At 42.9% G+C, this 12,500-nt stretch overlaps 1 protein-coding gene across 23 annotated transcripts in view; it reads left to right on the top strand.

Annotated features, from left to right (window-relative positions):
- Positions 1-12,500, top strand: part of LOC113826159 (phosphatidylinositol 4-phosphate 5-kinase type-1 alpha) — a 187,651-nt gene that overhangs the window by 26,931 nt on the left and 148,220 nt on the right. For 19 of the 23 annotated variants that reach the window (XM_070137703.1, XM_070137700.1, XM_070137698.1 and 16 more), the window contains exon 1: positions 1,980-2,197. The exons of the other annotated variants lie outside the window; for them this stretch is intronic. In XM_070137703.1, coding sequence (XP_069993804.1) covers positions 2,065-2,197 — 133 coding nt within the window. In that variant the 5' untranslated portion in view covers positions 1,980-2,064. Of the gene's footprint in view, positions 1-1,979; positions 2,198-12,500 lie in introns of those variants that run through there. 23 annotated transcript variants of the gene reach the window in all.

The raw sequence follows: 12,500 nt of genomic DNA, 5'->3' as shown, positions 1-12,500 counted from the left end.
ATGTATGCTGATGAAGATAAGATGATAATAATAGTAATAACAATAGAGAGAAATAAATATAGAAATAGAGAGAGATACAGAGAGAGGGGGAGAGAAAGAAAGAGGAAAGTAGAGAGAGATTTAAGACAAAAAGACAGAGAGAGGGAGGTGGAGAAAGAGTCAGAGAAAGAAACAAGAGAGAGAGAGAGAGAGAGAGAGAGGGAGAGAGAGGGAGGGAGAGAGAGAGAGAGAGAGAGAGAGAGAGAGAGAGAGAGAGACAGACAGACAGACAGACAGACAGACAGACAGACAGACAGACAGACAGACAGACAGGCAGACAAAGAGAGAGAGAGAAACAGAGACAGACAGACAGAGAAAGAGAGAGTGAGAGAGAGATAAACAGACAGATAGATAAACTGAGAGAGAGCAGTAGCTTAAAATAGAGAGAAATAAATATAGAAATAGAGAGAGATACAGAGAGAGGGGGAGGGAAAGAAAGAGGAAAGTAGAGAGAGACGGAAGACAAAAAGACAGAGAGAGGGAGGTGGAGAAAGAGTCAGAGAAAGAAACAAGAGATATATATATATATATATATATATATATATATATATATATATATATATGAGAGAGAGAGAGAGAGAGAGAGAGAGAGAGAGATTGAGAGAGAGAGAGAGAGAGAGAGAGAGAGAGAGAGAGAGAAGGGTGATCATCAACCCCTCACCTTAGTGCCGCCTCTAAAGCATCAAGCACACGCCACACATCTTCGCACTGTGGAGCCCACGCAAAGCAAGACAGAAACCAAGCAACTGCACTTTTTGTGGTAAAACGACGCAAATCTAACTAAAACAAGTGTTCTTAACATTGGTATGCGCAGATGCAGGAGGAAGAAGCTAATGGCAAAGAATAACAAAGGAGGATAACAAAAATCGCGATAACGGAGAAAACAGCAATGCCACTTTGATTTCAAAATCATACTATGAATGAAAATCAATGAATGACTTTGGGTAGATACTGATTTTTTTCTTGATACTTGTTATTGTAGAATAAGGGGGCTGAAATAGTGCAACTGAAATACTTGCAGCAAGCTTAAACGTTGTAAGTCTGATTATACAAAATTATAACAACAATGATTTTAGTAATTACTTTTTATGGATAATGTGAGAGACTGACCGACCTTATAGAAGATATTCCACGAATGCTAATAATTCAAAGTAGTTGTCCCTAAGTTAGACTTACGGTTGACTGGTTCACCAAAAATATATAAGCTCGTCTCCTAACAGGACGTGGCAGAAATTGAGCATGATGTACGTAAATATCAATTATCACCGTTAAATTCATCAAACAAGAAAGTTGTCTGGTAGCAAAAAAAAAAAAAAAAAAAAAAAAAAAAAAAAGGCTTGGAGAATGAGAGAACTAAAACTAAAATCAAGAGTATAGAGATATTGGACATTCAGAACACAGGAAGGCTTCTCTAACTTCCCCAAAACTCAGCAGGATTGTATCGTGGTCTGTAAATGTGTATTGTGAGACAACACTTTCGGATATTGAAAGGGAGGCCAAAATTTTGATGTACTTTGATGCACCCGTGAATTTAGCACGACCTCCGTACTGTAACAAGGCTACAAAGGGTTCTGACTTGAGCAAACAAACTTTAATGCACTTTCCTGCGATGGATCAAAGTGAGTAAGACAAAACAAAGGAGGAAATGCTACTTAATGACAAAAATATTTTTAGGTGTGTGATATGGTAGCCAAACGCATCGGCATTACTATAGCAGGATATCACTCATTACCTACATAGTATATCAGTACTGATTTCGAAAGAAGTGCTAGACAAAAATAAATTACGCTACTGGGAGATAACCATGATGCTGTACGTCATGATACTACTTTTTGAGATTCCCATTGTTACCCCCTAAAAGTTCCAGTCGAATGCCCATTTTCTCTGAGTGCCGCCCTGCCCTCTAGCGGCGGCGCAGCGCACTCTCTCCCTCACACTCAGTCAACTTCCGTCTCGCTCGGGGAAAGTGTGCGGGTCTCGTTTCGGTGGATTTTGTCAAAGTTCCTCCCCTACTTCGCTGTGGTCATGTATTGGTGTAATACAGGCAGTGCAGTGCTAGAAACGTACCCAATATCGCCTGTGTCGTCACTAATGAGTCAAAATGGCCGATCCCGATATTCCGAGCAACGATGTAGACACCTGAAGGCAGCGGGAGAAGGTGGGTGCTGGCGCTTCTTTTAAGGGTATTTCGTGTCTCTTGAGAATTTTTTGATGAGAGTCATTTATTTGAGGGGCCCAGGGTAGCATTAAAGAGAGGGAAGAGATGAGGAGCACAAGAAACTCGTTTTGACAGTCGATTTTTTTGAAGGTCTCGTCGTCTACGGTCGAACGAATCTAGAAGTTTATAATGTCGAATCAAATTGAATTTCCACCAATCTCGTTTTTTGAGGAATCCTGAACAGCAGAGACTTGCCAAATTGCTTTTGTGATCCTGTTCGTGCCTTGGCCTTGAAAGGAGTGAAATTGAATGTCTGAAATCAACACAAAACGATTCCTTGTGTCACTCACCGAGGAGCAGAGTTTCATAAATCATGATAGAAAAAGACGTAGTCGTAATTAACGTACAGGAGACTCAGTAGACTCTACAATGTACGGTTTACGATTGACAGAACGTACAACTTGACCGGGTTTTTGCTTTGAGAATTGTGGCAATAAGCTTTGGTCTTCCAAAGTCACGTTTGCAGACTGGTTTTGGGAGGTTCGTGGGTTGTAATGTCAGTTGTGCTCGGGATTTCCTGGTTCGTTACGCTTATTATTAGTCATTAATCCCCTTCCTATGTGGATTAGTTGAAAACTTTGGTGTTAAGGGAGTGGTCCTGGCCAAGGAGAAGGTTCACAAGGAGAATTGGCATACATTGGAGTACTGGCTGTGGGGGAAGGGGAGAAGGGAAAGGAGAGTGATAATGTTATCTGTCTTTCATGACCTAAAGCTTTATGATAATTTGGTGCTCTCTACTCACACATAGAATGTGAAGAAGTGTTAAGAATCATTGCATCTCCTAGACGACAGCTGATAGTTCTCACAGCTGGTGTGCTGGTGGGGGTATTACGATTTCGTTATTTTGAATATTTACATACTCTCTCTCTCTCTCTCTCTTGCTCTATGAATTAACCTCTCATGAGCTGTTGTTTTGAAATACTTTTTGAATTATTGTTATGGCTTGGTTATTCCACTGGGAGTGAGTTTGTTCTAGTTATTGATTACTCCTTGGAAGTGTTTCTGTTTCCCCTGTAATTGCTGTAGTTTCTTTTTTTAATTATCTTACTTTCCTCTTTATGCTTAAATCTGGAAGTCACAATGCCATTTGTCTGTCCATTAGGAAGCAAGTTTCAACTCAGTGTCTTATGATGTGCTTTGCTTTTTTGCCATTATTTTTCCCCCATTTATCTAGAAACTTTTATTCATTAAATATATTTCTATTTACTTCACACAGCCACTAGAGTGGCTTTGCTGTCAAGTTCGTAAGTTTAATATGTACCTTGGAAATTGTATTATAGGGAACGGACGTTTCAGAATGTAGGGATTATTTATATTTACTATGCTGGTATGTACCTTATCCAAAACATGTTCGGCAAGCACAGTAGACGCAAACACGCACACACACAAGCACACACGCACATGCGCACGCACACATACACACACACACACACACACACACACACACACACACACACACACACACACACACACACACACACACACTCTCTCTCTCTCTCTCTCTCTCTCTCTCTCTCTCTCTCTCTCTCTCTCTCTCTCTCTCTCTCTCTCTCTCTCCCTCCTCCTCCTCCTCCTCCTCCTCCTCCTCCTCCTCCTCCTCCTTCTCCTCCTCTCACTCATGCCCTTTTATCCATTGTAATAAGTAGGAGAAATCTTTTGATATAATGATTAGAATTACTTGAAATCCTTTGCAGTCGAGAATTGTCATCACAGGGAAGTGCATGATAAGATATTGTAATAAATGTTGCTGACACATCTTTGGGTTTGTCACTAGCCAATAAGCTCATTGTTGTGGCCTATTGGCAGTCCTAAAAGGACCAACAAAACATAGCCATGTAAATTCTAACAAAACTGCATATAAACCTCCCTTCGTGATATATCATCAAACAGGGAACAGGCCCAAGCACTATAATGCTAAAATACACCACACCCGGCAGAGGTTTGTTGGCTGCTGCAGGACAGTGAAGTGTGTAGGACTTCCATCATATGCAAACCAGTATAATAAGGATTATAAGGATAAAAGACTTGTTTTGAGTGTCTCACTGGGTGTGTTATTAATGTTTACCAATATTGATTTTTGTAAGGATTTACAGTATTTAGATACAGAACTGTATTCAGTCACTGCACTTCTCTTATTGTAGCATCGTCTGTCTAATTTGTATTTAAGATTATTACTGTGAAGAGCATCATAATTCCCAAACAAGAAGCAATGGAAAGATATCAGTGTGAAAGTATAAAAAACATCATATTGAAAATGGAACAAGATGGTATTTGGATGGACTACCTGATTCTGGTAAAGAAGATTTGGGTTAAATGATAAAAACTTGGTTAAGACGGGTTTTGAAGGCCTATATGTAAGACGGAAAATCCCTAAACCAGTAAATGACCCCTGCAAAAAGTACTGATTGCATCTCACAATTTTTCTCCATTTCTGTATGATATATGTTTATTAATATTAATTTTTTTTTTTTTTGAGATAGTTATATGAAGAGACCCCCCAAATTTTTAAAACCCTTTTGAGATGACATATTTGTTAATATGCCCTTAAAGTTTATTGTAGATATTCTTATTTTTTGTATATTGTGTGTTTATTGATTTTATGCGTTCCTCTCTCCCCCCTAAATAAGAGAGAGAATAAAAAACGTATAGATATATATATGTATTATGTATGTATATAATTTTTTTTGCATATTGGCAGTAGTTTACTTTCTCCCAGTTTGAAATTTGATATTATCATTTTGAAGGTGATGGAATTGATCACTTGTATACACGCTGTAATTTGTATGTGTATATTTATGTATACATATGTGTATGTATATTTGAAAGAAAAGAGATGACTTTCTTCTTAGGGTTAAATTCACCCTACTAATTTATGTACGTCTAAATATTGCGTTGTTGTGTTGAAAATCTTTTTGTTTTTCCTACGCATGCCTGCCAATTGAAAGAGTTCAAGGAAATTTTTTTGTCTTTCTCATTAATGAAATCATTTGTGTATGCCTTGTTAAAATCACATACCACCAAATTGAGAAGTTTGTTATCAGGAGGTAGGCAATTTAAAATGTTTTGTTTTGTCTAGCTTTGGGGATAGTTTAAACAAACTATATTTTTCTGGACTCTTCCACAACAGATATTGAGCTTTAACTGTAAAAGATTAATACTGAAAAGCAGATTTTAAATATTTTAAAAAGTTTAGCACGTCATCAAATTTATCCTTACGGAGCAGGATAATATTTATTAGATTTGACAAGTTTCAACAAACCAACTTCCACAACTTCTTGAAGCAGTAGCATTAACAAAAGAAAAGGATGGAGTGTCAGTGTATATTTCTTATTTCCTTTCTTCTCTCTTTTTCTACAAATATATTCAAGTGCATATGAACTTGTTTTTAATGTAAATATTTTTTCATGCATGAAGATATGGCAGAATTGCCCCCCCACACACACATCATAATTGACGGGAATGAACTAACATATGCAAAAAAATGAAACCAGCATTATTGCAGACACAGGCCAAAAACATTTATATTTATCAGCACCCATGATACTTACAGCTTTTGAGCATATTAGCATACTGGAAAAATTGTGCACTCTAGAAGTAGACACTCATGCAGACATGTACACACACATGTATGCACACACTCATTCACATTCACACACACACACACACACACACACACACACACACACACACACACACACACACACACACACACACACACACACACACACACACACACACACAAACACAAACACTAACACTAACATGCTTACACACCAACACTCACATTCACATACACACAACAAAACACACACACACACACACACACACACACACACACACACACACACACACACACACACACACACACACACACACACACACACACACACACACACACACACACACACCAACATACATATGCATATATACAGATAGTTTTACATATACATACACGCATACACATATATGCCTACACGTAGTTATACAGATACATACACACGTGCACATACATACATACACATGCATGCACAAACAGGCATACACTCACACTTGCACACACACACGCACGCACGGACGTACGAACACACACGCCCGCACGCGCACACGCACATACGCACATACGCACGCGCACACGCACATACGCACGCACGCTAATACGCACATAAAATAGGCGCATGTGCATGTACCTGGGCACATCAACACAGTCACAAGGACACGGGTTATCAGAGCGGAAAGTGAGGCGATAACAGACCATGGACTGAAAATTGAAACGAACGCAGATTGAAATAAGAGACCCCCGCTCTGTTTATCTCTTTCTATCTGTCAATCAACTTATCCATCTGTCTGTCTATCTCATACGTAAATTCATTCATAGATGCATATACATTTACATACACACACTCACTCGCTCGCACACAGAGTCCGCTGTGTAATTATCCCACTGGTAGTCATGGGGCAGGTGTGGCACTGCCATTTTCATCCATCTCGCTCCTTCTGTTGTCAAGGTATGCGCAAAGATGGGGCACATCTATGGTATTTGTGATATAATTGGATCTAAAGTGGAACATCTGTTCGTGGTGACCGCGATGCATGAACCAGCATTGAGATATGGTTATGGATAGGAGAACAATGCCGTTTTCTCTCTGCGCTAATCACATCGCAGACAACTGGGAAATTGGGGCCTGATTCCATTGTTCTGATTTTTATACGTTGCCCTGGTATACAAATGCAGGATGTGCAGTCAAGGAGACTGACCAGTCTTGTAGGTACCCGCAGGAGACCTCAGGAACTGCAGGTTGCATGCCGTTCAGTAATGCCGAATTCCTCGAGACCTCGCAAATTAGTAATCCCATACTTTTGATTTAAATCCAAAGAACATTGAAAATAAGATTCAAGGATTAGATTGATCGTTATATGAACGATATATATCCATATTAGTGTGAAATCTCCTGCTCCTCCAGTGATCTTAAAGAGCAAAAAATCTCTCAAAGGGAAGTTAACTCCCGGCTTAGGGAGGTCAGGGAATCGGAATAAGGGACATACAGGGAGGAATCACCATTAAGACCGTAGCCTTCATCCGGGAGAGTCACGTGGCTTGACTGACAACCGACTAGGAACAGTACAGAGAACTGGTTAGTCAGGTCAAGGCATAGATAAGAACTGACAACAAGAAAGTTGCTTCTTGGTGGACGATTTTTGCCTTGCGCGGGATACCCTGATAGGATTGCGCTCCAGAAAAGCACTCAGTTTGGCCGGGATTTAGAAATTGAATGGTGAGTTGTTCATTCTAGATAGACTGGGTACTTCGAGCAACTGATAAACCCTTCCGCTGAGCAGCGACTAGTGACAGTCAGGGTGCTGGCTGCAGACCTGTCTATCATCGAAGCCTCATCAGTTATGTCTTCATTTTTATAATTATGTGTCTGTCTTTACGTAGACTCAACTTTTGATAGCAAGTTACGTCTTCTAATCAAGGTTACCCGCAAACTGGACATAATGTTTCCCTGACAAAGTAAGACCAATTGCACAGACACGATGTGTGGAATATTTCCAAAATGCCGATCTTGCTCTCAAGATAATGCCTGGCAAAGCAGAACTCATGTGGAAAAGGCCAATGTACTGGTTCTAAAGCTCGAGGCGAGAGGAAAGTGTTGGGGATGAGGAAGGTCATAAGCATGGAAGCTTGCTCGGGAAACTCTACTCTAGGAATCTGAAGATAGTGCAACTTTCACATGCGTTAACGCTCCCGTTGATTTGTTATATACGATGCATGCCTAGAAGTACTCTCTCTCTCTCTCTCTCTCTCTCTCTCTCTCTCTCTCTCTCTCTCTCTCTCTCTCTCTCTCTCTCTCTCTCTCTCATTCACTCTCACTCACACTCATCACTCATCACTTACACTCACACGCATCACTTACTCGCTCGCTCACTCATTCAAGATTTTGGTGGATCTTTATGAGAAGACTTTCAGAAAATATAGGAATGTACCGTTGGTGGAGGTAGCGATTATTCTAATGGAATAACAACAGCAGCAGCTCATCACAAAACCGTGTGAGGTAGTCATATATCTTATCAAACAGGTCGAATCATTCTCTGGGGAATCGTGACTGACTCGACCCTCTCGTAACACACGATAACAAGTCCAGTTACCGTGCAGTCTCGAAATCCGGTAGCTTACACCCCCGTGCGAAAGGCATCCGCAGAACGGGTCCTCGCGGGCGATCACCAATCCGTCCGGTGGGAGGTGACGGCACATCGCCACGCACCCGGCAGGATTCCCGGTCGGCTGGGAGGGCGCCCGACGAAGGCAGGAAGTGACGAGGGAGCAATAAAATGGAAAGAGGAGAGAGGATTAGATAGAGAAAGGGAGACTTGTCGGCGAAATTGGGAACTAGGCGGGAGATAGGATCGATGGTTTCACAACGGGCGAGGGTGGAGGGAGACGAAGACGTGGCTGTGGGATTCTTACACCAAGGGATACACAGACGGGAAGAGGAATAAAGGCAGTTACAAAGATATAAAAAGTCAGAAGAGGGTCATTCGAATGAACTGTTGTAGAAGGTGTCACAATGTATATGAATATTTTCATTAAAACCGATGGTATTGTAAGAAAAGGGACGAGAAAAGTTGTCGGTTTCTTTTTGTGGTGATTGCGGGGTCGGGATCCCAGTTCCTTTGCGAGTTACGGAACCTCTCAGACCCCCATGCCTCTTACCGCCCCGCCCCTTTCTGCGACGGCAGCGAGGTACAGCCGGAAGAAGGTCGCGGCCTTCGTCAGAGGCGCCCGTCATGGCCGGTGGAGCCCATACCCACGCTCGCGCACTCACTCACTCTCACTCGCACTCTTTTCTCCTCTTCGCTCTGTTTAGTCTGCTGCTTTCATCGTGCTCCTCTCCAGGATACTTTCATTACGCTGAAGTACACTTGTTCAGGTCATACACGTACGCAGTCTCATGTGCACATACACTCGATGCACGTGCGCAGACACAAGTGTAAATATGTTTGTATATGTGCGCGTGGATGCGCGCCTTTGCCAGCCTTTGTGTTTGTGTGAGTGTGTGTGTAATTGAGCAAATGAATGATTTTATAGCGCACGATTACAAACAGTTAGAGTGGATCAGAACTTCCTGTTACAGCAGTTTCTCTGGCCTTGTCAGGCAGATGACGTCAGCCTCGTGAGGAAAGAATTCATTTGTATTATTTAATTAACGTTAATGTATTAATGACATTACATATATCTTTATATTCCCAACCACGGCTGAGAACGCACGCGCATGCCTGTGTCCTCATTTGTTGGCATCTGTTTGTGGATGCGTGTGAGTGCCCTTGAATATTTAAACTTATTTGCTTTAGCAATGAACTGAAGGGGAGTTATCTGTCCCGATTTCCCCGTCACAATCCTGATATTTCCGGTCGTGGAGAGTGCTGAGAATGGAACCGGAGCCTGGACAAAGGGAAGAGCAAGCAAAGCGGCACCACCACCTCCTCCCCGAAGGTTTGGCAATCTTGAATGCTGGCCTTTTTCCTCTCGTTACGGATGCGTGGCTCAATCATATCCGGGGCCGAATTAGACGATACCTTCGCCCGCGACTACGTAGCTCGGTGGACTTGGGAAGCAGACAAGCAGGCGGTGACCCTAGATTCATTAATGGCACAAAGACGTCGGAAGTGCATGTGCCTCTCCGGCACGAGGCGTGCCATGATGTCGGCGCGCAAGTTCTTCCTGCTCATCGACTTTGGACCTTTAAGGCAGGGAGCTTTACGCAGAATATGGGCTCGCGGCCCTTGTATTCCGTCTTAGTGTCAAGAGCGAGCCAGGAGTTGAGATGGCGAGAAAGGAGGAAGGGAAAAGGGTGGAGGGGAGGAGACGCGTCGATGGATTTCAGTTTTTGCATTCGTGGCTGGCTGTCTCCCCCAAGATTAGGGATATTTCCATACCTCTTATGGACATAAACTGATAGCTACTTGTAGATGTAATGAGGCTGCTGACAGAGGTCGGGGTGCCATGATTATTGATTCACACGCGACCTTACGGTTCTTCATCGGTATTATCTTTGTTAGTGCCATGATTAGTGTTATTTTCATGAAGTTACTGTTAGTTTTATTATTGTTCTTGTTATTATTTACGTTACAGATAGTCTTCAATTTTGTTTTTGTACTTCATGTACTAATTAATGACTTACTTATTGTTATCACAGTCAATCCTTTAACGTCATTGCCGTTACCAGTATCATTACTTTTGCTGTAATTATTATTGCTGATAGTGTGTGTGTGTGTGTGTGTGTGTGTGTGTGTGTGTGTGTGTGTGTGTGAGTGTGCGCGCGTGTGCGTGTATGTGTGTGTGTGTGTGTGAGAGAGAGAGAGAGAGAGAGAGAGAGAGAGAGAGAGAGAGAGAGAGAGAGAGAGAGAGAGAGAGAGAGAGAGAGAGAGAGAGAGAGAGAGAGAGAGAGAGAGAGAATTCTACCGTTACACAGCTCAGTGCTTGCTTCTCACCAGCCGTACAGTATTCTTTGCACGTGCGCGGGCACTTTCAGTTTAGTTGCCAATATTAATGACCTTAGCTGTTGACGTGGCAGATAATGTTGAATAATCTCTCAATTAAGTGATGAAAATATCTAGTTTTTATGACCTTTTGAAAATAAGTGAAATAATTTTTTGTCTGAGTTCGTGTACGATGATAGTACTAGTCTTTAGGATAATGTTGTTAATATGCTCATTATTAATGGGCATAGTTGATAAAGTGAATGCAGTACAGAACACACGCACGCATGCACGCACGCACGCACGCAATCACGCACGCACGCACGCACGCACGCACGCGCGCACACACACACACACACACACACACACACACACACACACACACACACACACACACACACACACACTCTCTCTCTCTCTCTCTCTCTCTCTCTCTCTCTCTCTCTCTCTCTCTCTCTCTCTCTCTCTCTCTCTCTCTCTCTCTCTCTCTCCCTCTCACTCTCTTTCACTCTCACTCTCACTCTCACTCTCACTCTCTTTCACTCTCACTCTCTATCTATCTATTTATCTATCTATCTATCTATCTATCAATCAATCAATCTCTTATGGGTGGGTGGATGGATGTATATAGATATGTGCGCTTGCATATGTATCTGTATTTGACTCGTACATATAAGCATTCTATGCTCCTATCGTGTAAATGTACAGATTATGAAGCGTCTTTGTGAATTCGCAGTGCAGTTCCTCTGTGAATATCTCGGGAAATGCGAGAGCGTTATTTGAGGGTTTGATCAGCCAACACTGGTGAAGCAAGTGTACGTACATGGCGCACAGCGAACATGCCATTTGCGCTCCATTGTGACTCTGCCTCCAGCTCACAACTCGGGGATCATGTGCCATTGAGTGACGGAACTTTCTCAACAGGGGACGGGGCAGAGCATGGCCGGGGATACGTGACTCAGGAGTCGGGGGTCTCTCTTGGCCGGATTCAAAGCCTGGGCCTTCCTTAACAAGTGGTTTGGTTGGCGAAGGAGGTGGTGGAGGCGGGGTACTTGCTGTTGGGGATGTACGTGTCTGGTTACGCCCATTGGGACGTGGTGGTGTGCGGCGGGCGAGCATGGTAGCGGTCCGGGATGTGCGCCTGTCCTTGTCATGGGTTTGCGCCGCTGAATCCAAAGGGAACAGGAAGGGGGCGGACGCAGGCTCGGAGGGAGTGTAACGTGCACGGTTCTGAGCGCGCGTGTGACGGTCCAACGGCTCCCGCCCGCCCAGACGCTCGCGCTTTTGGCGGGACGTCTCGGGCGGGGCGGGGCGCGACGGGGGACTCGGGCAACTGTGACGCCTCCTAAGTCCCGACTATACAAGAGGCGGGAGCCAGGCTCTTGACACACACTGTCATTCGCTTGTCTATGTCACTCGTTCTCCTTTTCTTTCATTTATTCTTTCTATTTCTCTGTCTCTCGCCCTTTTTCGACCTCCCTTCATCCTTTCCTTTCTCTCAATCTCTCCGTACTTTTCTCTGCCTCACTAAGTTCCCTTTCATTTTCTTCACCCCTTCTTTCATTCGCCCTCCCCCACCTAACCCCTCTTTCTTTATCGCGTTTCCATCTCCTCAATATTTTTGTTAATCTCTTCCACCAGACCTTGCCTTTCTCATTAGATAATTTTATTCAAATCTTCTTTCAATCTTGATTTATCGCGGTATTCCCTTTTTTCATCCACTTTCACCATATCTTATCACCCACCCCCTACCACCCATTTCCCC

This window comes from Penaeus vannamei, chromosome 23 (assembly GCF_042767895.1).
Source record: "Penaeus vannamei isolate JL-2024 chromosome 23, ASM4276789v1, whole genome shotgun sequence".
NCBI lineage: Eukaryota > Metazoa > Arthropoda > Malacostraca > Decapoda > Penaeidae > Penaeus > Penaeus vannamei.
Note: the sequence above shows the minus strand (reverse complement) of the source record. Positions and strands in the feature narration are given on the sequence as shown.